This window comes from Xyrauchen texanus, chromosome 42 (assembly GCF_025860055.1).
Source record: "Xyrauchen texanus isolate HMW12.3.18 chromosome 42, RBS_HiC_50CHRs, whole genome shotgun sequence".
NCBI classification, from domain to species: domain Eukaryota; kingdom Metazoa; phylum Chordata; class Actinopteri; order Cypriniformes; family Catostomidae; genus Xyrauchen; species Xyrauchen texanus.
Window position 1 is genome coordinate 31,581,890 of NC_068317.1, and position 26,546 is coordinate 31,608,435.

At 39.9% G+C, this 26,546-nt stretch overlaps 2 protein-coding genes across 14 annotated transcripts in view; one reads left to right on the forward strand and one right to left on the reverse strand.

Moving 5' to 3' along the window:
* LOC127635186 (keratin-associated protein 5-1-like) overlaps positions 1-26,546 on the reverse strand; it is a 505,876-nt gene that overhangs the window by 221,784 nt on the left and 257,546 nt on the right. The window lies entirely within an intron of this gene.
* Positions 1-26,546, forward strand: part of LOC127635170 (receptor-type tyrosine-protein phosphatase mu-like) — a 270,709-nt gene that overhangs the window by 142,321 nt on the left and 101,842 nt on the right. For all 11 annotated transcript variants that reach the window (XM_052115012.1, XM_052115014.1, XM_052115018.1 and 8 more), the window contains exons 8-11: positions 8,266-8,574; positions 8,740-8,849; positions 17,314-17,515; positions 17,627-17,729. In XM_052115012.1, the coding sequence (XP_051970972.1) occupies positions 8,266-8,574; positions 8,740-8,849; positions 17,314-17,515; positions 17,627-17,729 (724 nt within the window). The remainder of the gene's footprint in view (positions 1-8,265; positions 8,575-8,739; positions 8,850-17,313; positions 17,516-17,626; positions 17,730-26,546) is intronic.

The window sequence follows — 26,546 nt, forward strand, 5'->3', positions numbered from 1 at the left end:
ATGCTGGTCTTTAATTAGGGGTGAAAATAGCCCTTAGTGCAAAAAGATGCTTTGTGTTGCTATTTAGGCTTAGTATCACTAGTGTCTTATTTCTACATTTATGTTTTACTTCTAATTTGCACATTCACATCTTTTAATGAGACCCTATAAAGGATGTATTGTTCACCTCACTAGCTGAAGGATCTTTTGTTCTTACCTAATGAGTTCATTGTTAGGAAACAAGTCCGTAACTAATCACTTACAAGTCCAATTAATTAAGTCTGAGGTGTCCCCAATTAAATCCAGAGCAGCTGCTCTACGAGACGCAGTTAATCGTGACATCATCTCACAATTACACGAGTGAATGAAGCCAAATCAAGCGTCAGTTTCGAACATTGAAACAGATATCAGAAACAATCGATAGCAGATGTGTCCGTGTCACGGCTAGTTGTGTAGCGACAAGACTGTGTGTTACAAGAGCGGATGTTACGCTGCCAAACACACACACACAAGCTCGAGTACAGCACCGTATTTTGTGCAGAAGTGCACTCTGGGTAAAATAATTGAGTTCTGATTGTGGCTTTTCAAAAGCTGTCATTATTGCAGCACTTCCGCAGATATGGAAAGCGCTTTGATAAGGATGAAAGCCGTGCCATTACCCAGATGGGTTTGTTGATATTGCAGAAATCCGCCGGTGCGTCTCGCTTTTTTCCATGCAGGGATTTTTCAAACACAATAAAGGAGAGCGGGAGTGATTCGAGGAGTTGGTCTTTGGCGTTCTGTCTTTCTGTTCGCTGGAACAGACACAAGAGGATTCCACGCAGACATGAAACACTCTCAAGGGCAGAAATGTTTTTGTGTTTTGCTTTTGATATTGCTTTTTTATTTGATTAATTTATGGAAGTGTTCACTGTTGTCGGATCCCTCACTGGACTCCGAACTCTTCTTCTAATGCAGCACTGAGAGTCACGTCTGCAACATTGATAGAAAAGTGCATGTGTACTTTTATAGCAGTAATAATTGTTATATATGTTGAAGAACTTAAAGAGCAAATGTTATGAATTCATCCCAAGAATCTGCTTGTTCATCTTGACCGAAGTGAGCATGCACAGACTGTATTTTCAATGCAATTTCAAACAAGACGTTTCTCCCTTTTCTTTAAATGTGTGTTCCAGTGAGACACTTACAATGGAAGTCAAAGGGGGCCATTTTTGGAGGGTGTAAAAGCACTTTGTAACCGGGATAAAAGGGAAAGGAGGAGGCGAGAACCGGCTTGACAATATATATAATAGTTTAATAATAAACAAAAAGACAAACACGTGCATGGCAGCTGTCTGTAACTCTCTCTGCACTGCCGTCTCTGGTCGCCTTTATCCCTTAATCTGCCCAATTAAGTGCCGGGTGTGCGGAATCACGGCCTGGCACTGCCCTCCACCCTGCCACATTCCTCCCTCGTTCTCTCAGGCCGGGGAGCCCCCTGGGGAGCCTGGTCCTCAGCCAGTACTCCACCCTCTAGTGGACGACAGCCGCGCTTCCCCGGGAGGATCAGAGGCAGTCCTCCGGCCCCTGGCTGACAGAACGGCCCGCCACGTTTCCGGTGGATGGAAGGGTTCTCTCCCGCTCCAGGCTGTTGGCGGTTCTCTGACCCCGCCGCGTTTTAGCCGCTGGAAGGGGTCTCCGGTGCCCCTGGCAATGGCCCTCACCACTCCAGGTGGTCGGATAGGAGCCCCTACTCCCCTTGTGCTCGGCGGCCGTTCCGCCACTCTCAGGCGGCCGGGCTCCTCTGTCCCCTGGCGGATGGCCGCTGCTGCTCCGTTGGGGTGGACGGTAGTGGCGAGAACTCTACTACGGTGCATCCCTCATTCTCTCAAGCCGGGGAGCCCCCAGAGGAGCCTGGTCCTCGGCCACTCCTCCACACTGTAGTGGACGACAGCCGTGCCTCCCCGGGCAGATTGGAGGCAGTCCTCCGGCCCCTGGCTGACAGAATGCCCTACCACGTTTTTGGTGGTTGGAAGGGGTCTCCCCAGCCCCTGGCAGTGGTCCTCCCGCTCCAGGCGGTCGGACAGGACCTCCTCCCCGCTCGCGGTAGGCGGTTCTCTGACCCCGCCATGTTTAAATGGCTGGTAGGGCTTTCCTCCACCCCTGGCAGCAGCCCTGACCACTCCAGGTGGCCGGGCTCCTCCGTCCCCAGCGGATGGCCACGGCTGCGGCTCCGGGTTGCTGCACCCGTGTAACACAGTTAAAGGGAAAGGAGGTGGCGAGAATCGGCTTAACAATATAAATAATATTTTTATATAAAAACTTAAGCACAAAGACAAACACACACAGTTGTCGGGCAGCTGCCCGTCTCCGGTCGCCTTTAATTTCTTTAGATTTTTGGTTGAAACTTGGACAAGATTCGCCCCTAAAAGATTCACTGAAGTGTTTGGCTTTAGTCATGGCCAATTTGTTCTCTGTCATGCGGGACTAATGCTGTTATTCTCTTCCCCGTCCGGCTATCATCAGGAGAGGTGATCTGGAGAGCCTCTCGATCGCTCACACCGCTCAGACTCGTCACAAATATTCATCCACCGGTTTTTTGACTTCTAGTTTACAGTGAGAAAGTCTGCAGTCAGATTGAAATCCAAAGTCAAGATTTCACAACACGCATTGTTTCAAAACAGCTTTACAGAAGATCACGCACTAACAGAAGATACAAATGTAATATCTATAATGTCTTAGATTGATCATTGTGTAGATTGATAAAATACGATTGCGAAATAAACTGGTTAAAAACATTCCTGCAACTCTAAACATGTATTCGGTAAAACTTTACAACAAGGTTCTATTAGTTAATGCAATATGTATCATGAACTAACAATGAATAATATTGTTATATATAAGTTATTAATCTTAATGTTCATTTATGGTGAGAAAAAATGGTTAATTCTTTTCTGTTCAAAATGCATAAACATTTTATTTTAAAAATGTGTTAGTATGTTTATAGTAACAGTAACCAAGACAAATAAGTATGTTAAAATTATTGTTCATTGCTAGTTCATGTTAAAGGAATTTTCCGGATTCAATACAATACAAGGAGTGAGAAGCTGAGCGGCATGATTTTGCCCGGAGCGAGGAGCGGAGCGGCATGATTTTGCCTGGAGTGAGGAGCGGAGCGGCATGATTTTGCCCGGAGCGAGGAGCGGAGCGGCATGATTTTGCCTGGAGCGAGGCGGAGCGGCATGCTTTTGCCCGGAGCGAGGAGCGGAGCGGCATGATTTTGCCTGGAGCGAGGAGCGGAGCGGCATGCTTTTGCCCGGAGCGAGGAGCGGCGCGGCATGATTTTGCCTGGAGCGAGGAGCGGAGCGGCATGGTTTTGCCCGGAGCGAGGAGCGGAGCGGCATGGTTTTGCCTGGAGCGAGGAGCGGAGCGGCATGCTTTTGCCCGGAGTGAGGAGCGGAGCGGCATGCATGATTTTGCCCGGAGCGAGGAGCGGAGCGGCATGATTTTGTCTGGAGCCAGGAGCGGAGCGGCATGCTTTTGCCCGGAGCGAGGAGCGGAGCGGCATGCATGATTTTGCCCGGAGCGAGGAGCGGAGCGGCATGATTTTGTCTGGAGCCAGGAGCGGAGCGGCATGATTTTGCCCGGAGCGAGGAGCGGAGCGGCATGATTTTGTCTGGAGCCAGGAGCGGAGTGGCATGCTTTTGCCCGGAGCGAGGAGCGGAGCGGCATGATAAATTAACCAAGATACATAAGTGTGTTAAAATGATTGTTCATTGTTAGTTCAAGTTAAAGGAATTTTCCGGGTTCAATACAAGGAGCGAGGAGCGATTGTGAAATCCTAAAAGGCGTGTACGAAAAACTAATAACAGAAAATAATAAGGCAATAATACATACGCCTAATAATGTTTTTGGGGTAATTTATACATTTTATTTAATTTAATGTTTTGTTTTTGTTCTGGTAATTTATAAAATAAATATTTTATGTTTTTATGTTGTTGTTGTTGTTTTTGAATCTAGCAATTTATTTAATAGATCAAACCCAGCGAAAGCTGCTGATATGTTTCAAAAGTAGCTGATTTAATTTAGTTTTGGGCTAATATTAGTGTTCTAATAAAGCACATTGTAGCTTTTCATCTAGTATTGTGCATTTATTTTATTTAATACACTTCCTGCATGGAAGGTTGTGATATTAAAACGCATGAAATGCTAAGCTAGTCTTCCCGCTAGAACTTCACTGCGCAACACATTTACAGTGGAGCGGTAATTAGGCGCTAATTTTGCCAGCTAATCCAGGCCGTTCCACTCACATACTCTAGTTCGATGCGTTTGAATGGAGTGGGAAGTGTAGTGCGACCGTAGCTTTATCCAATGCGTGCCAGTGTTACGCACATGTCTGTTTACATTAACGCACTCATCTTTTGTCGAGCGATGTTGTTTACAGAATATAACGAGGAAAGGTTAGCAGAGCAACCCATCGCAACACTGGCCAAAAGGTAATAATGTGACAGTGATGATGGCAGGAGTTATTTAACTCTGGGCTTCACACGCTAATGAAATCCATGAGGGTCGACCCTGACCTCTGACCCCTGACCCCCGATTTCCATTGAGGTGTGTCAAACTCTTGAAGCCATTTTCCCCTGGAAGGTTCTGATTGGTCCTCGCATGGGAGCCTTTGTGGCCGCCGTTTCGAGTCGTCTTTAAGCACCCTGGACAGAGAGTGAACGAGTTTAATTCAGTTCAGTTCTGAAGTAGCGTTCACAAAGGGACGCTCCCAACGCAGCTTTGCATAGATCATCTTTCTTACAATAAGGAAATCTTGGCTGGAAGCTCATCATCCTGTGGTCAGCGTTAAGACTCGTGGGTCAATGACAGGCATTGTGGGGGTTTTTTGCACTCGCAGCAGTTTGTATAGTATGAAAAGGGCTGAAACTGAACGTAATTTGATAAAAGCATATTCAAACAGCTCTTAAAGGAATATTGCGGGATCAATGCATGTTAAGCTCAGTTGAAAGCATTTGTTGCGTAATATTGATTAGCAAATTACAACACTATGAAACAACTATTGCACAGAATTTAGTTTCTCCATTTTCATCGACTTGATGGTTGCTTAGTAACAAACAATGAGTTGAATATCAAACTTAATTTAATTTATATATATATATATATGCACACAGTATAAACATGGTATATATCTTTTGTATGCACAAAGAGGATCAACGAACTGTGTGCAGCGTGCATACATACGGCAAAAATAGTACGAGTATTGTAGTATTCTGTTGTGAACCGCCCATGAGTTGAGCGTAATATAAAAGAGTGAAGATTAAACTTCTCCCGTGTCTCTCTCGCTGCAGTTTACTCACGTTAATTTGTTTATAGTGTCGTCTGAAACACAAAAACTCTCTGATTTATCAGCACATAAACACACACACACTCATACACTCTCTCACACACACACACACATATACTCACACACACATATACTCACACACACACACACACACACACTCATACACTCTCTCACACACACACACACATACTCACACACACACACACACACACATATACTCACACACACACACACTCATACACTCTCTCACACACACACACACACACATACTCACACACACACACACACATATACTCACACACACACACACTCATACACTCTCTCACACACACACACACATACTCACACACACACATATACTCACACACACACACACACACACACACACTCATACACTCTCTCACACACACACACTCTCTCTCTCTCTCTCACACACACACACACACACACACACTCTCTCTCTCTCTCTCACACACACACACACACTCTCTCTCACACACACACAAACACACACTCTCTCTCTCTCACACACACACACTATCTCTCTCTCACACACACACACACACACTCTCTCTCTCTCACACACACACTCTCTCTCTCTCTCACACACACACACACACACACACACACACTCTCTCTCTCTCACACACACACTCACAGCAGATAATGTGTGTAAATAAAGGAGTGATTTGTCTGCTCGGGTTAATCAATAGATTAATAGTATCTCCAGTGAATGTGTGCAGGTCATCAATGGGTTAAACCCGATGAAGAGTGTGAAGGGCAAAACACGCCGGAGGCGAGAGAGACTCTGAGGAACACACAAACACACATCAAGTCCTTTAGAAAACATCTGTTCCTTCCTTTGACTTTCAGATTACTTTTCCTGTAAAGAACGATCCTGGAAAACCTGGGAAAAACTTTCAGTCGTGGAAAAGTAATGGCAGTCGGTCACGTATGTGCTGTGACGCTGGTCGGACCGCTGATTGCTCTGCTTAATTAGCATTACAGAACCGTATTTGAGTGGACGACACCATGTGCTTAATTTGAACAGAACGGCCCGAACGAGTAATGCCGCTGGACTTGACTGCGCAAATCACAGTCCGTTACTCCCGTTAACACCTCGTCAAGTGTTTTATCACAAGGCCGCTGATGAAAGCGTGTTTCAAGCCCTTGATGTAATCCTCACGCACACACGCGCTGAATAAAGATAAGCGTTCGACTCATTCCCCTGTACTAAAATGAGCTTTAAAATAACCAGAGAGACTTGAGATGGGCAATTCTTCTTCCTGTCGTACTTCTTCCTTTTATGTCTTTTAATTTCCTTCATATGGAGTCTAAAGGCCTCTGTGAGCCAATGAGATCGCGTTATACTGCGCGTGACGCTCTTAGCCTCAATATAAATATTTCAGAGCGAGGTCGCTCGTCTTTGATTGCTCACGTCTCCTGTAAAAACTATTTGAAGCTGGAGCGTAGCAGGTTCGGCTTTACGGTTCCTCATCAAGAACGTCAGATCGGCTGTCCGGGGCTTTAGATTGCCGCATAATGTTGTGAATGTGAGAAGAAGAGCCTGTGAGCCGTGAGAGCTGTGCAGCTCCAGAGAAATGAGCCTCAAATTGAACCCAGAATGGAAATTGATCCCATTACCAGAGATTGCGTTCCCGAGGGAGTCAGAGGAGCAGAGAGAGGGGAGGCGCTGTTTGCTCGGCCTCGAGGTGTTCCCCAAGGCTCAGTATCGGGGCCCGTCATGTTTCACAGCAACTCTGGGGAAAGATGTCCGCTCAGCGTAACATACCGAGGACGAAGAAGTCTTGAACGGTCATTGTCTGTAAGCTTTGAAAGGCAAGAGATTGTGCATTGTTTACATAACATTATTTGAGTGTAAAAATCCTCCAAAATAAACATACTCTATTCGGGACTATCGCACAAAATATAAGCGTCACATTTCTGACTTTAAACCCTCCTTGGCCCCATTGACTTCCATTGTAAGTGTTTCACTGGAACACATTTGTGCTATTTTAAAGAAAATGAGGGACGAGACAAAATTATGACATCACAAATCCTGTCGACTGAGCTTAACTTTTATTGATTGCTTTAAGCACATTTGCACACGATATTCTCACAATGCAAAAAAATCTTCATGGTCCTAAATATTCGTAGTATTTATAATAATATTTTATTGTATTTACAATGTTTTATTAAATATTTTAACACTAGTAAATTATAAAAACAAATGTACAATATGTTTTAATATTTATAATAATATTTTATTGTATTTACGTTTATTACATATTTTAACACTAATAAATTATATTAAAATGTTACAATATTGTTTTATATTTATAATAATATTTTATTGTATTTACAATGTTTTATTGAATATTTTAACACTAATAAATTATATTAAAATGTTACAATATTTTGTAATATTTATAATAATATTTGATTGTATTTACAATGTTTTATTAAATATTTTAACACTAATATTGTGTTATAATATTTTCTGAAAATATAATATTTTTAATATATTTCTTCTGATTTTGCGCTGCAATATGACCTGGGCATGTTCTGGACGGGTTTTGTGATTGTTTATTGTGCATTTTTTTTTACATGAATTAACTGAATTATTTAACATGAATAACAATGAACAACACTTTTACAGCATTAATCTGTATTAATGTTAATTTCAGCATAAACGAATGCATTTGTCAAATTAAAAGTTGCATTTTTTTGCAGAAATACATTTCGCACTAACATGAACTAACAATGATACATTGTATTTTCATAAATTAACATTATTAACTTTTTTGCTTTAAAATTTTTTATTTTTTATTGGTTTATTATTCCTAATGCACTTACTCATTTTAACAAACCTCATAAATAAAGTGTTACTGAAAGTTATTGATACATTTTTTAAACTATAAAAATGTAATAATTTGTTCTGCTATTTTGTCTTTCAGACCCGATGCACGGCCCTCGTAAACTGGAGGTGGTGGACATCAAATCGAAGCAGTTCACCGTTCGCTGGGAGCCGTTCGGCTACAACGTGACGCGTTGCTATAGCTACAATCTGACGGTGCAGTACCGTTACACGGCGAACGGCAAAGAGGAGACGAGAGATGAAATGTGTTACGATATTCTCAGCGTGTCGCCGCAGCACACGATTCGTAACCTTCCGCCGTACACCAACGTCAGCGCTAAACTAGTGCTGCGAAACCACGAGGGCGTCAAAGAGAGCAAAGAACTCAACGTTCTGACGGATGAAGACGGTTAGTGATTTGCATCCGTAAAAATGCAGCATCTTAATGAATCACAATCCATTTAAGCAACATATTTCACAGAGAACGTTTCCAAATGCAACATCGGTTTGATCAGTTGACTCCATCCGCGACTCTTTCTTCCTTAAAGTCTTTGTTATCCCTCGTATTTTCCAGTGCCTGGCGCCGTGCCGCTGGAATCCATCCAGGGAAGCACGTATGAGGAGAAGATCTCTTTCAAATGGAGGGAACCGGTTCAGACGTACGGAATAATCAAACAGTATGAAGTGAGTTTCAACCTCCTGGATTCATCTTCTGCTGTATTTCACTCTCACCAGGATCTTAATGGACTAATAAATCTAAACGAATAACTTTTAGATGTGAACAAGAAGCCAACTACTCGTCATTAAAACAGGAACAGTTAAATACAAGTCTTGTTATCTAGATTTACATTTATGCATTTGGCAGACGCTTTTATCCAAAGTGTCTTACAGAGCACTTATTACAGGGACAATCCCCCCGGAGCAACCTGGAGTTAAGTGTCTTACTCAAGGACACAATGGTGGTGACTGTGGGGATCAAACCAGCAACCTTCTGATTACCAATGTATTATACAGAGCACTTATTACAGGGACAATCCCCCCGGAGCAACCTGGAGTTAAGTGCCTTACTCAAGGACACAATGGTGGTGACTGTGGGGATCAAACCAGCAACCTTCTGATTACCAATGTATTATACAGAGCACTTATTACAGGGACAATCCCCCCGGAGCAACCTGGAGTTAAGTGTCTTACTCAAGGACACAATGGTGGTGACTGTGGGGATCAAACCAGCAACCTTCTGATTAACAGTTATGTGCTTTAGCCCACTACGCCGCCATTTATTTCTCACCTTTTCTCCCCAATGTGTAACGCCCAATTCCTAATGCGCTCTAAGTCCTCGTGGTGGCGTAGTGACTCATAAATCCAGGTGGGGGGTAGAGTCACATGGGGCAACCAAATTGGCCCGGTTGCTAGGGAGGTTAGAGTCACATGGGGCAACTAAATTGGCCCGGTTGCTAGGGAAGTTAGAGTCACATGGGGCAACTAAATTGGCCCGGTTGCTAGGGATGGTAGAGTCACATGGGGCAACCAAATTGGCCCAGTTGCTAGGGAGGTTAGAGTCACATGGGGCAACTAAATTGGCCCGGTTGCTAGGGAGGGTAGAGTCACATGGGGCAACTAAATTGGCCCGGTTGCTAGGGTGGGTAGAGTCACATGGGGCAACCAAATTGGCCCGGTTGCTAGGGAGGGTTGAGTCACATGGGGCAACCGAATTGGCCCGGTTGCTAGGGAGGGTAGAGTCACATGGGGCAACCGAATTGGCCCGGTTGCTAGGGCGGGTAGAGTCACATGGGGCAACCAAATTGGCCCGGTTGCTAGGGCGGGTTGAGTCACATGGGGCAACAAATTTGGCCCAGTTGCTAGGGAGGGTTGAGTCACATGGGGCAACCAAATTGGCCCGGTTGCTAGGGAGGGTTGAGTCACATGAGGCAACCAAATTGGCCCGGTTGCTAGGGAGGGTTGAGTCACATGGGGTAACCAAATTGGCCCGGTTGCTAGGGAGGGTTGAGTCACATGGGGTAATCAAATTGGCCCGGTTGCTAGGGAGGGTAGAGTCACATGGGGTAACCTCCTTGTGGTCACTATAATGTGGTTCTCGCTCTAGGTGGGGCGTGTGGCGAGTTGTGCTTGGAAGCCGCGGAGAATAGTGTGAAGCCTCCACACGTGCTACGTCTCCATGGTAACGTGCTCAAAACAAGTCACGTGATAAGATGTGCGGATTGGCGGTCTCAGACGCGAAATCGCTAAATTCACGTGTTCACGCGACTTAAAATTTTTCAACTCGAGCAAAATATCCGCATGCCGCGTTGTCGCGAAAGCCAATCAGCATTGAGATTGTCCGGATGTCACTGACGTACTGATGTAGTAGCAGAAGAAATCTGTGAAACTGGATGATAAAATGGTTGTAGCGGTGTGTGGACACCCGGAATTGTACGATACAACGTCAACGTATCTGCGTCTTCCACAACAGATACGGAGCAGCAATCGTTGTGATATCGGCCACGGTTGATGGCGGAAAGATAAGTTGTCGTAGAAGTCCCGCCTGCTGTCCTTTTCAGGAAGAGAAGGGGGAATACTCGCGAGTTTAAACACAAATTTAATCCAGCGGTCAAAAATGTTTTCATGTTGAATGTGAACGCACCTTTAGAGCACATTGGGAATTGGGCTTTCCAAATTGGGGAGAAAAGGGCAGAACGAGTCTAAATAAATTTTCGTGGTAATCAATATTATGCCAGAAATGCTGTTAATTGATCTTAACTTGAATTGAACCCGGAATATTCCATATGGAGTGGTGGTGGTGTAGTGGGCTAAAGTGCTAAAGCACTAAACTGGTAATCAGAAGGTTGCTGGTTTGATCCCCACAGTCACCACCATTGTGTCCTTGAGTAAGGCACTTAACTCCAGGTTGCTCCGGGGGGATTGTCCCTGTAATAAGTGCACTGTAAGTCACTGTAACTGGTAATCAGAAGGTTGCTGGTTTGATCCCCACAGTCACCACCATTGTGTCCTTGAGTAAGGCACTTAACTCCAGGTTGCTCCGGGGGGATTGTCCCTGTAATAAGTGCACTGTAAGTCACTGTAACTGGTAATCAGAAGGTTGCTGGTTTGATCCCCACAGTCACCACCATTGTGTCCTTGAGTAAGACACTTAACTCCAGGTTGCTCCGGGGGGATTGTCCCTGTAATAAGTGCACTGTAAGTCACTGTAACTGGTAATCAGAAGGTTGCTGGTTTGATCCCCACAGCCACCACCATTGTGTCCTTGAGTAAGACACTTAACTCCAGGTTGCTCCGGGGGGATTGTCCCTGTAATAAGTGCACTGTAAGTCACTTTGGATAAAAGCGGCTGCCAAATGCATACATGTAAATTTATGTACATTTAAAAAAATTTACATATAAATCTCTTTAAAATCACAATTGTTTCTCTGAGACATCATGAGATTGAATTGAAACTTTAGCTGACGTGTGCTGCTGGTCGGATGTTTCTCAAGAGAAATAAACTCCAGTAATCTCACAAGAGATCTCAACATTGTCTCAAATTGTGCTCAGATTTGCTCAAGATACCAACATCTGCAATCAAAAGTCAGAGGTCTCAATATAAATTCATTTCTCATCAGATTCTCCCCGGGGCAAATGATCTGAGCCATGATATCCACATTCAATGTGTAGCTCTATACTCTCACTGTGTGTCTAATTTGATCATTCCTAAAGTATTTTACGACATAAAGTTGATACTTCAATGAAACATGAGATCTACATTCATTCTCCCTGAGCAGTGCAATGTTCCTCTGAGCTGTCGCTTCCTTCCCTGTATCATTCCTCTGCTGTTTTCCTGTTTAAGGGAATTTTCATTGTTTCAATTGCAGTGAAACACCCTTGGATGTGTAGGGCACTAGAATAACAAACAGAATTCACATTCCAGAGAAATGGACTCACAGGAAACTCACACACATGTGAGGAATGTTGGCTAATAATGCACAAGATATATATAACATGTTACTGAAACTGTAACATCACTAAAAGCACCTTCATGGAGTCAAAAACGAACCTGTTTACTTCCTCAGTGCAGACTGTTCCTCAATGCACGCTCTTCCTCAACGCACGCTCTTCCCCAGTGTACGCTTTTCCTAAATGCACGCTCTTCCCCAGTGCAGACTCTTCCCCAATGCACGCTCTTCCCCAGTGTACGCTTTTCCTAAATGCACGCTCTTCCCCAGTGCAGACTCTTCCCCAATGCACGCTCTTCTCCAGTGTACGCTTTTCTTCAATGCACGCTCTTCCTCAATGCACGCTCTTCTCCAGTGTACGCTTTTCTTCAATGCACGCTCTTCCTCAATGCACGCTCTTCCCCAGTGTACGCTTTTCTTCAATGCACGCTCTTCCTCAATGCACGCTCTTCTCCAGTGTACGCTTTTCTTCAATGCACGCTCTTCCTCAATGCACGCTCTTCCCCAATGTACGCTTTTCCTCAATGCACGCTCTTCCCCAGTGCACGCTCTTCCTCAATGCACGCTCTTCCCCAGTGCACGCTCTTCCTCAATGCACGCTTTTCCCCAGTGCACGCTTTTCCCCAGTGCACGCTTTTCCTCAATGCACGCTCTTCCTCAATGCACGCTCTTCCCCAGTGTACGCTTTTCTTCAATGCACGCTCTTCCTCAATGCACGCTCTTCCCCAGTGTATGCTTTTCCTCAGTGGACGCTCTTCCCCAGTGCACGCTCTTCCTCAATGCACGCTCTTCCGCATTGCACGCTCTTCCTCAATGCACGCTCTTCCCCAGTGTACGCTTTTCCTCAGTGCACGCTCTTCCTTAACGCACGCTCCTCCCCAACATACGCTTTTCCCCAGCGCACGCTTTTCCTCAGTGCACGCTCTTCCTCAACTCACGCTTTTCCTCAGTGCACGCTCTTCCCCAACGCACGCTCTTACCCAACGCACGCTCTTACCCAAAGCACGCTCTTCCTCAATGCACGCTCTTCCTCAATGCATGCTCTTCCTCAACGCACGTTCTTACCCAATGCACGCTCTTCCCCAACGCACGCTCTTCCTCAATGCACGCTCTTCCTCAATGCACGCTCTTCCCCAACGCACGCACTTCCCCAACGCACGCTCTTCCCCAACGCACGCTCTTACCCAACGCACGCTCTTCCTCAGTGCACGCTTTTCCTCAATGCACGCTTCTAATGCGCTCTTCCTCAACGCACGCTCTTCCCCAACGCACGCTCTTCCTCAGTGCACGCTTTTCCTCAATGCACGCTCTTCCCCAACGCACGCTCTTCCTCAATGCACGCTCTTCCCCAACGCACGCTCTTCCTCAATGCACGCTCTTCCCCAACGCACGCTCTTCCCCAACGCACGCACTTCCCCAACGCACGCTCTTCCCCAACGCACGTTCTTCCTCAATGCACGCTCTTCCCCAACGCACGCTCTTCCTCAATGCACGCTCTTCCTCAACGCACGCTCTTCCCCAACGCACGCTCTTCCTCAATGCACGCTCTTCCCCAACGCACGCTCTTCCCCAACGCACGCACTTCCCCAACGCACGCTCTTCCCCAACGCACGTTCTTCCTCAATGCACGCTCTTCCCCAATGCACGCTCTTCCTCAATGCACGCTCTTCCCCAATGCACGCTCTTCCCCAATGCACGCTCTTCCTCAGTGCATGACTTTCCTTATCAGCTCACGTCATCAAGCCCTCGTATTTGTCATGCATTTGTCATATAGAGACACTTTACACCATCCCATGTCCTGATGGAAAATAAGTCAAGTCCCAGCTTTCATTTTACACTTAAAATAACCCGTTTCACTTGAAAATGGACCAGATTACAGAAGCAATATGGTCTGCAAAGTTTCATGTTGACTTAAGCATCTTCTAAGAGCATTACAGGCGACGTCTCTCCATTACTGAAGCATGCTTTATATTCCAGATGAGTAGAGCTGCGTTACATTGTGTGATGGTTGCAGAAGCGTGTGACTCATTCTGCGTGTGAGAACAATGCAGCGTTCAAAAGACTCATTGTTGCGGAACTTCATTTGTGGAAATGCAGCCAATTAAGCTGTCACATTCATGTTCTGAAATTACACTCTGTCACCTCGCTCACTTTAAGGAAGTGTCAGTCTGGGATCTGTGCCGGGTTTAAAGGGAAAAGGACAAAACAAAAGGTTTCCGCCTCATCAGGGACAGCTCGACTTTCTCCGAAAGCGTTCACGCGGTGACATTTCTGGAACGTCACGTGCACTTTTATCGGTACAGAACGTTTCGCACTGTGACATCTCTCTCACGTTCATCTGTGTGTCCAGGGATTGAAATGCTGTAGGTGTGCGTTCACTCTCAGTGATGTGCTTTGGCTGATTTAATGCACGGTGAGGTACGGTGCGGTAATGATGGAGCTGAACTGTGAATCTTAATGAATGTCTTGTTCCATCGTCCACCTTACTTGGGATTCAGCCTGTGACATTTATAATAAAGCATCCTTAATCATAAGTGTTTACATACGTTTTGCATGTATCGTTCAGAGTTATTGTTGCGTTCTGAACTACTAATGAGCAACATTCCCTGAAACTCATTCTGATGTGTTCGCAGCTCTTGTTTCCCCAGGTGAATTTCCCGTCGGGATCAATAACGCGTGTCGATCCATCTACCTGTCCTACACTAATGGCGAAGAGCCGCTTGGTATTTCAAACCTGATGGGTTCAATCGCGGTTCCCTTTGTGCCTTTAAATTGGAATGGGAATGGAGTGTTATTAGACGGCCACTCATTAGCAACTGAATGATTTATTTAAATGAAGCCCCTCAGCTATTTTTCATTGAGTTATATTAGAAGCGCGGGGCGTCCCGTCTCGTCTGGAGAGATGAGAAGAGAATGAGAGAAGTGAAGCCCCCCGTCTCCTCTCCTCTATCATAATAACAGATGATATGCTGAAACGCTTCCTCTGAACTTAAGAGAGCCGCTCCCGCATGGTGCGGTGTGATTATAATGGATCCTAATCATATGCTGACTGTTATTGTGCTGTCTGGAAGTGTCCAGGCTTTAGTTTGGAGAGTTATTAAGTGCTGTACGCATCGGTTCATGAATTGTGGCATTTGTTTGGTCTGTTAGAACAAATATTTTTTATTTTATTTCAAATTTAGTTACATTTAGTTATTATATAAAAATTATTAAAAAAAATATTTAAAATGTGTTTAATTTTAATTGAATAAATTAATAATTAAAATGAATAATTCTTTATTAAAAAAAAATTATCATAAGTCGACTTGCCTCTTATTCATTTAAAATAATAATAATAATAAAAAATCAACTTGCCTCTTATTTATTTAAAATAATAATAATAATAAAAAATCAACTTGCCTCTTATTTATTTAAAATAATAATAATAATAAAAATAAAAAATCAACTTGCCTCTTATTTATTTAAAATAATAATAATAATAAAAATAAAAATAAAAAATCAACTTGCCTCTTATTTATTTAAAATAATAATAATAATAAAAAATCAACTTGCCTCTTATTTATTTAAAATAATAATAATAATAAAAATAAAAAATCAACTTGCCTCTTATTTATTTAAAATAATAATAATAATAAAAATAAAAATAAAAAATCAACTTGCCTCTTATTTATTTAAAATAATAATAATAATAAAAATAAAAATAAAAAATCAACTTGCCTCTTATTTATTTAAAATAATAATAATAATAAAAAATCAACTTGCCTCTTATTTATTTAAAATAATAAAAAATAAAATAAATCGACTTGCCTTTTATTTATTTAAAATAATAATAATAATAATAAAAAATCAACTTGCCTCTTATTTATTTAAAATAATAAAAAATAAAATAAATCGACTTGCCTCTTATTTATTTAAAATAATAATAATAATAATAATAATAAAAAATCGACTTGCCTCTTATTTATTTAAAATAATAATAATAATAATAAAAAATCGACTTGCCTCTTATTTATTTAAAATAATAAAAAATAAAATAAATCGACTTGCCTCTTATTTATTTAAAATAATAATAATAATAAAAAATCAACTTGCCTCTTATTTATTTAAAATAATAAAAAATAAAATAAATCGACTTGCCTTTTATTTATTTAAAATAATAATAATAATAATAAAAAATCAACTTGCCTCTTATTTATTTAAAATAATAAAAAATAAAATAAATCGACTTGCCTCTTATTTATTTAAAATAATAATAATAATAAAAATAAAAATAAAAAATCAACTTGCCTCTTATTTATTTAAAATAATAATAATAATAAAAATAAAAATAAAAAATCAACTTGCCTCTTATTTATTTAAAATAATAATAATAATAAAAATAAAAATAAAAAATCAACTTGCCTCTTATTTATTTAAAATAATAATAATAATAAAAAATCAACTTGCCTCTTATTTATTTAAAATAATAAAAAATAAAATAAATCGACTTGCCTTTTATTTATTTAAAATAATAATAATAATAATAAAAAATCAACTTGCCTCTTATTTATTTAAAATAATAAAAAATAAAATAAATCGACTTGCCTCTTATTTATTTAAAATAATAATAATAATAATAATAATAAAAAATCGACTTGCCTCTTATTTATTTAAAATAATAAAAAATAAAATAAATCGACTTGCCTCTTATTTATTTAAAATAATAATAATAATAATAAAAAATCGACTTGCCTCTTATTTATTTAAAATAATAAAAAATAAAATAAATCGACTTGCCTCTTATTTATTTAAAATAATAATAATAATAAAAAAATCGACTTGCCTCCTTGTTTATTTAAAAAATATATATATAATAATAATAATAATTTGTTTACATTAATGGTGCTTTTATACCATGTCGGAATTACCATAATTACGAGACTCTGACTTCCGTTCACTTCTTTGTAGAAATCGAACTTCTGAACTCTGAATTCTGTGAAACCTCATGAAAAGAACCAACATGGCAGCTCAGTCATACGCTGTCATCAGCAACAAAGCTGTTTCAGCGTTATGAGTGTTGCCATAGTAACGATAAAGGTCAGAGGTCACTAATCATATCTCTGCATATTATGGTCATCTTTAATTACATTTATGTACTTGAGGTATTCCAGAAGTAACTATAAGTACTCAGATTACATTACTTCTGTCTCTTTGACCTGCAGGTCTTCTATAAGGCCGTGAGCTCATTTGACCCAGAGTTCAATCTGTCCAATCAGAGCGGGAAGATCTTTAAGCTCGGTAACGAGACGTCTCACGTGTTCGTGGGTCTGTATCCCGGTTCGACGTACTCGTTCACCGTCAGAGCCAGCACGGTGAAAGGATACGGGCCGCCCACCATCACGCAGTTCACAACCAAGATCTCACGTAAGAGCATCGCCGTCTCCATGGCAACTGTCGCACTGAATATAAACACGACACCAGAATGCCTCATTGTGTGTTTGATTTACTCATATGTCACCTGTCAATCATAAACAGCGCCGCGGATGCCGGGATACGAGCAGGAGACGCCGCTGAATCAGACCGACAGCACAGTGACAGTCCTGCTGAAACCGGCTCAGAGTCGAGGAGCACCTGTCAGGTGAGTAACACACAACTATACAGTATGGTTTTATTGTTTGTGCGTTTGATCTCGGTGCTCAGCTCTTCAGAAAGACGAGAGTGTCAGAGCCGTCTCATCTACACGATGACAGATTGCGGCCTTTTATTCTCGTTTGTGACGGACGATCACATGTTGTTTTTTAGTGACGCTTGATTCTGTATGTACATTGATAATGTACAGGTACATGTTAAAATGTTCCCCTTTTTGCAGGTGTAATTAATGAGACACATTTTTACAGGTGTTCATCTTTAATCTATTACATTTTTTTTTTTAAATAATAATAATAATAAATTTGCCTCTGATTTATTTTAAAATAATAATAATAATAATAAATTTGCCTCTTATTTATTTTAAAATAATAATAATAATAATAATAAATCAATTTGCCTCTTTTATTTAATAATAATAATAATAATAATAATAAATCAATTTGCCTCTTTTTATTTAATAATAATAATAATAATAATAATTAATTAATTTGCCTCTTGTTTATTTAATAATAATAATAATAATAATAATAATAATAATAATACATTTGCCTCTTGTTTATTTAATAATAATAATAATACATTTGCCTCTTGTTTATTTAATAATAATAAATAAATTTGCCTCTTGTTTATTTAATAATAATAATAATAATAATAATACATTTGCCTCTTGTTTATTTAATAATAATAATAATAATTAATAAATTTGCCTCTTGTTTATATAATAATAATAATAATAATTAAAAAATTTGCCTCTTGTTTATTTAATTATAATAATAATAATAATAATTAATAAATTTGCCTCTTGTTTATTTAATAATAATAATAATAATAATTAAAAAATTTGCCTCTTGTTTATTTAATAATAATAATAATAAATAAATTTGCCTCATAATAATAATAAATTTGCCTCTTGTTTATTTAATAATAATAAATAAATGTGCCTCTTGTTTATTTAATAATAATAATAATAATAATAAATTTGCCTCTTGTTTATTTAATAATAATAATAATAATAATAATAATACATTTGCCTCTTGTTTATTTAATAATAATAATAATAATAATAATAATACATTTGCCTCTTGTTTATTTAATAATAATAAATAAATTTGCCTCTTGTTTATTTAATAATAATAATAATAATAATAATAATAATACATTTGCCTCTTGTTTATTTAATAATAATAATAATAATTAATAAATTTGCCTCTTGTTTATTTATAATAATAATAATAATAATTAAAAATTTGCCTCTTGTTTATTTAATAATAATAATAATAATTAATAAATTTGCCTCTTGTTTATTTAATAATAATAATAATAATAATTAAAAATTTGCCTCTTGTTTATTTAATAATAATAATAATAAATAAATTTGCCTCATAATAATAATAAATTTGCCTCTTGTTTATTTAATAATAATAAATAAATTTGCCTCTTGTTTATTTAATAATAATAATAATAAATTTGCCTCTTGTTTATTTAATAATAATAAATAAATTTGCCTCTTGTTTATTTAATAATAATAATAATAATAATAATAAAAATCTAATTGCCTCTTATTTATTTAATAATAATAATAATAATAATAAATGCTCTTATTTATAATAATAATAATAATACTATTTGCCTCTAGTTTATTTAATAATAATAATAATAAATAAATACATGTGCCTCTTGTTTATTTAATAATAATAATAATAATAATAAAAATCTAATTTGCCTCTTGTTTATTTAATAATAATAATAATAATAATAAATAAATTTGCCTCTTGTTTATTTAATAATAATAATAATAATAATAAATAAATTTGCCTCTTGTTTATTTAATAATAATAATAATAAAAAAATCTAATTGCCTGTTGTTTATTTAAAAATAAATAATACATTTAATAAATAAAAAACATTGTTTCCAGTAATGGTGCATTTATGCCATGTCGGAATTACCATAATGTTTTGCGGGTATAATTAACGATCTTTAATACATATATATATATATATATGTGTGGACATGAACATTCACCGATGGGCAGCTTGCCCGTTTCTCTTCCACACCTGGTGCACCGCTTGCAGGTGAAGTCTCGTACAGTACATGTGCTCCCGTGTTTATTATGTGCAGGACATGCGTCACATCAGTGTGTCACATAATCAGTTTCTGTGCGAGGACAGATTATACTATATATACATACACACGATATATACGGCATTGTATAGCATAGAAGAAGCATTCGCGTGACCCACGACAATCTGCTACATTTCAAACGCCTGAGATTTGGCAATAGTATTAAACATTAGGACATTAAAGGGGCAGTTCACCCAAAATGTAAAGTTCTCATCATTTACTCACCCTCATGCCATCCCAGATGTGTGTGACTTTCTTTCTTCTGCAGAACACAAATGAGGATCTTTTAGAAGAATATTTCAGCTCTGTAGGTCCATACAATGCAAGTGAATGGTGACCAGAACTTTGAAGCTCCAAAAAGCACATAAATGCAGCCTAAAAGTAACCCATATGACTCCAGTGGTTTAATCCATGTCTTCAGAAGTGAAATGATACGTGTGGGTGAGTAACAGACCAATATTAAGTCCTTTTTACTCTAAATATCCACTTTCACTTTCACTTTCAGAAGTAAAAGTATAAGTGAGGTTTATAGTAAAAAAGAACTTAAATATTACAAAAAAAATCATCTGTTTCTTCCCCACACCCATCATATCTCTCTCTCTCTCTCACTATCGATCTCTCTCTCTCACTCTCACTATCGATCTCTCTCTCTCTATCGATCTCACTGTCTCTCTCTGTCTCACTCACTCTCTCTGTCTTGATCTCTCTCTCTCTCTGTCTCTCTCTCTCTCTCACTCTCTCTCTCTCTCTGTCTGAAGTGTTCCCCTGCACAGTATTAAGTGATCACACACCGTCCAATCATTGAATCACTCACCGTGTGTCACATGATCACCGGAGACTGTCTGATATCTCTCCGGAGACGGACATCAGGAGTTTAGTGTGTAATGCTCCTCAACTGATCTGAGCAACTCGTCCAGCACATTCTTCCTCTGTTTCTTAAATAAAGAATGAATAAAGCACGGCAGTATTTGTGCACGTTCAGCTTTATCATGAAAAATTCACCGTTGACTCCTTGTCTGAGGGTGTTTTAATGGAGGTAGGCAGACGGGTGACAGAAGATACTGTTAGGAAACTCTCGTTCTTTTCCAGCACTTTTCACACTCACGTTTGGTGCTTCACTGTCATGAGAGAATATGGAGGTCGGCATCTTCATGCATGATTCACATTGACAGGTGCATTTCAGTGATGACAGCTGATCAAATGTGCCATCCGTTTCCACGGCGGCCGTCCTGTCATCATCCTGTCAGCTTAATAATCACTGTCAGGCCTTAATGAAACATAAGCCTCATTAATTACCACGAACGGGTGGATATTGTTTACCGCCGCGAGCATGATAGCATACATAATAAGGGGATTTGGCTTTATTATCACGAGCGTAAGCGATCACAGACTGTTTGAATAGCAGCTATCAGCACGAACGCCCCTCAAAACTCAAATACAAGACTCAAAACTGTAGAAGTAATATTATTAAACGCATTATTTAAAAGTTACCTTGTGTTTACATGTAAATGATTGAGGTCGTTTTAATTTAAATAAAACGTTTCAGCTATTCTGCGCGTTTTAAAAGCATTGATGGATGATTACGTTTCCTTGACGATGCCAACGATCTGTAAAGCACACTGTACGATTTTGGACACGATTCTGCCGCCTGAGATACATTTCGGGAATCCTAAAGGATTCGAGGGGCAAAATCGGCAATCTTTATTTTATTTATTAATATTTATTTTTTTCGTTTTTCTCCTCAATGTGTAACGGCCAATTCCCAAAGCGCTCTGAGTCCTCGTGGTGTTGTAGTGACTCCCTCAATCCGGGTGGCGGAGGACGAATCTCAGTTGCCTCCACGTCTGAGACCGTCAATCCACGCATCCTATCCCGTGACTTGTTTTGACCGCGTTACCGTGGAGACGTAGCTCGTCTGGAGGCTTCACGCTATTCTCCGCGGCACCCACGCACAACTCGCCACACGCCCCACCGAGAGCGAGAACCACATTATAGTGATCACGAGGAGGTTACCCCATGTGACTCTACCCTCCCTAGCAACCGGGCCAATTGGTTACCCCATGTGACTCTACCCTCCCTAGCAACCAGGCCAATTTGGTTACCCCATGTGACTCTACCCTCCCTAGCAACCGGGCCAATTGGTTACCCCATGTGACTCTACCCTCCCTAGCAACCGGGCCAATTTGGTTACCCCATGTGACTCTACCCTCCCTAGCAACCGGGCCAATTGGTTACCCCATGTGACTCTACCCTCCCTAGCAACCAGGCCAATTTGGTTACCCCATGTGACTCTACCCTCCCTAGCAACCGGCCCAATTTGGTTACCCCATGTGACTCTACCCTCCCTAGCAACCGGACCAATTTGGTTACCCCATGTGACTCAACCCTCCCTAGCAACCGGACCAATTTGGTTACCCCATGTGACTCTACCCTCCCTAGCAACCGGCCCAATTTGGTTACCCCATGTGACTGTACCCTCCCTAGCAACCGGGCCAATTGGTTACCCCATGTGACTCTACCCTCCCTAGCAACTGGGCCAATTTGGTTACCCCATGTGACTCTACCCTCCCTAGCAAGCGGGCCAATTTGGACGTGGCAAAAACTTGGCATCATATGTAAATGGTCAATCTTTGGTCGTCCAGAAAATTTGGCGCAGTTTTTGCCACATGGTGGCGCTATAATACCAAAAAATAATAAATTGACTGTAACTACGCAACCGTTAGTCTGATTGAGTTGAAAACCGGCATGCAGTGTCTTTGTCCAAGGTGCCATGACTGTCTATGAGGACATTGGCGTATCTCAAAAAACATGGCCGCCATCGGCCAATGAAATTTGAGCACCTATTAGACGAGGTTAATGGTGGGCTTGTTTGACTCCTGTTCCCAGACGTCTGTGAGAAATTTGAAAGAAATCGGACACGAGTGGCGCTAACGAGTTTTACGCCTCAGTAATCACGCTGACTTTCACACATAGACACAATATGCATATCATATGTTAGATCTCCTCATTCTGCACCACTTTGCTTCAAGTAGCACTGCTGTCAATCAAATCATTCATTAAATATTCACCATTATGTAAAAAACATACTTTTGAGAACTAGTCCGATCTTTTTAGCTCAAACTCAATCAAACTAATGCGGTACAATTCTCTGGACTCGCTAGGTCAATAGTTATTAAAATAATGTGCTTTACCCTTTGGATATCTAGAACAGGGTCATCTAGAAAATGGGCGTGGCAAAATATACTCAAAAGTCTATAAATCCTAAACGAAAAGTCAAAACTTCACGAATGTTGGTGAGCACATGCAACACATAATTATAAAGAAGTGTACAAACGTTTATGGAGATTGGACAACAGGTGGCGCTATAACTGTTAAAAACCTTTTCAAAACATATATTTCCTTAGTAAATTACCTGTATTGGCTGTAAATGGTCTTTTCAAGGGCAACTGTGTAGTTGCTAGGGAGCTCTGGGTGGTTTCTAGGGTGTTCGAAGTGGTTGCTAGGACATTCTATGTTGCTTCTAGGGTGTTCTTTGTGATTGCTAGGGTGTTCCAATAGATGCTAAGGTGTTGTTGGTGTTTGGTTGGGTGTTCTGTGTGGTTGCTATGGTACTCTGGGTGGTGTCTGGGGTGTTCTAATGGTTACTAGGGTGTTTGGTTTGGTGTTCTATTTGGTTTCTAGGGTGTTCTGGGTTGTTTTGAGGGTGTTCATGGTTGTTGCTAGGGTGTTCTTGGTGGTTATTAGGGTGTTTTTTGTGGTTACTAGGGTGTTCATATAGTTACTAGGGTGTTCTTAGTGGTTGCTAGGGTGTTATTTGTGGTTACTAGGGTGTTTTGCCCAGTAGTCCTATCTGATTTGCTGAAACAGTAGTTGGTAAGGTGCTAGTCATTGTAAGATCAGTGGCGGTGCTAGGGGTGTGGCCAGGGGTGGGCGTGGCCACCATGGACCGAAGCCTGGCCTCCCCATTGGCTACCCCACTTGCAATGGCTTTTTTAGTAATTTCTTTTGTAATTTTTTGGCACAATTTTTAAAAAAGCATATATTTCCTTAGTAAATTACCTGTATTGGCTGTAAATGGTGTTTTCCATCTATGATCTAGATGGGTACATGCTTGCTAAATAAAACATAATACCCAGTTTTAAGTCACCGATTCTCTCATTACATCTCAGGATTGAAGAGCAAAGCTTAGATAAAACGATGAATGTAAAGCTGCATTATGAAACATTGAATAAAGCAGATGTTTCACCATGATATGCTACAATGCAATCACAAGCACGGTTGCGTTAAGAGTGCTTGTGAATAAAAACACTCGTCTTGGCGGTTGTTTGCATGTGCAATTCGTCTCCAGCTATTGAGCTAAATGACTAGCATGAAAACGCAGCGGCTGGCTCAGTGTACTTGAGTGCTGCTACGAGTGTAAGGGGATTAACATTAGCATTTGGCAGGTTTTGTCTCCCACGCCAGGCCTGAGGTGGCCCGCGTCGCCCCCGCACACTTGTACAAAGACCGGCGCCCGTATTGCAAACAATTTGCGCTGGGTTTCCACGGTGCATCACGCCTTTCATGTAAAACGCTCCTTTGCCTATTTGTCATCCGCCTCGCTGCGTCGCAGCCACTCTCCTCTATTCCCGTACACAATTACTCCTGCAGTTTTCCGGATTGCTCTCGCTTCCATCCCTCGGGGTGTCGTGTATCCGTGTGTGAGAATGCCCATTTTTCCACTCTAGAGGAGCGGTGCATTGTTTCAGGGCTTCGGCAGAGGTGGAGATGCCGCTTCAGGGCTTCTGTTGTCTTTGACATGTTCTCAGAGCGAGACAACATGTTAGAGGAGGTGACAATAGTGGGTTTGGTCACAACACGTGGCCTCGTGAGAGTTCGGCACATCGTGGATGATGTCTCAATGACAAGAAGCTTCTTAAGGTAAAGATATCGTCTATTAAACTCTGAACGCTGTATGAGACCGTAAGCAGCTTTTATTATTGCATCGGTCGTGTGGGACCCTTGAAAGAACTCTTTATCCACTTTTGATTTCCCCGGTTCCTCTTAAAGTAACGGCGGACGGCCCACTTGTGCTGGTTTATAGCCCTGAAACTCAAATCTGATCATCGTTTGATGATGTCATCTTCATAAAAGTGAAGTTCATTTGAGTCAATATTTAGTCGGCTTAAGAACGGCTTATTCTTATTGGCGTCCCAACATTCAGGAACGGCTCTTATTAAAGTTATATAGCTTTCGCTGGAATATTTTGGGGCTTTTCCGGAAGTGTCTACAGTGCACAGATGACTCAGATGTCTTTCTCTTAAATGCAGTTTTGTCTGGAGAATGTTTGGCCTAAAGCTCATCCTAAAATCTGTTTCTTGTGTCCGATTCTTGGAATGTAAATATGGATCTCTTAATCTCATTAATATTAATGAGGTCATTGCCCAGTAGTCCTATCTGATTTGCTGAAACAGTAGTTGGTAAGGTGCTAGTCATTGTAAGATCAGTGGCGGTGCTAGGGGTGTGGCCAGGGGTGGGCGTGGCCACCATGGATCGAAGCCTGGCCTTTTCGCCAAAGCTAAGCAAAGCGAGACTTAACATGCATCCATTTTCTCCTAAAACGTGAATGAGAATGTGAATTTAATGTTCGCTTCGCTCCTGCTATAGCCGACATTTTCTGTCATAGCCAAAACTCCAAGCCTCTTGTTTATAAAAAAAATTAAAAAATTAATTGTATTGCCTCTTGTTTATTTTTACAATATATATAAAAAATCGACTTGTTTATTAAAAAATAATAAAATAAAAAAATCGACTTGTTTATTAAAAAGAAATTAAAATAATAATAAAAAATCGACTTGTTTATTAAAAGAAATTAAAATAATAATAAAAAATCGACTTGTTTATTAAAAATAATAATAATAAAAAATCGACTTGTTTATTAAAAAGAAATTAAAATAATAATAAAAAATCGACTTGTTTATTAAAAAATAATAATAATAAAAAATCGACTTGTTTATTAAAAAGAAATTAAAATAATAATAAAAAATCGACTTGTTTATTAAAAAGAAATTAAAATAATAATAAAAAAATCGACTTGTTTATTAAAAAAATAATAATAATAAAAAATCGACTTGTTTATTAAAAAGAAATTAAAATAATAATAAAAAATCGACTTGTTTATTAAAAGAAATTAAAATAATAATAAAAAATCGACTTGTTTATTAAAAAATAATAATAATAAAAATCGACTTGTTTATAAAAATAATAATAATAAAAAATCGACTTGTTTATAAAAAAAATAATAATAATAAAAAATCGACTTGTTTATTAAAAAAATAATAATAATAAAAAATAAAACAATTGTTTACAGTAATAAACAATTCCAATTCTGTGGAAATAAAAGAATGTGAATTTATTGTTCGCTCCTGCTATAGCATATATATATATATATATATTCTGTCATAGCCAAAACTCCAAGCCTCTGCAATCCGTGTCCTCGCCCAGAATTCACAGATGATCCTCGAGGGAATAAATCCAGTTCATATCATCAATTCAGGCCCCTCAGAAATGCATTTAAGTCAGGACTGATCGATACATACAAGACTCGGGGTTTAAGCTGACATATATCACACGAACAACAAGCTGGGATGACAGACATTGAACCCGGCAGCATTACGCTCAGACCACAGAGAACTAATCCAGGAT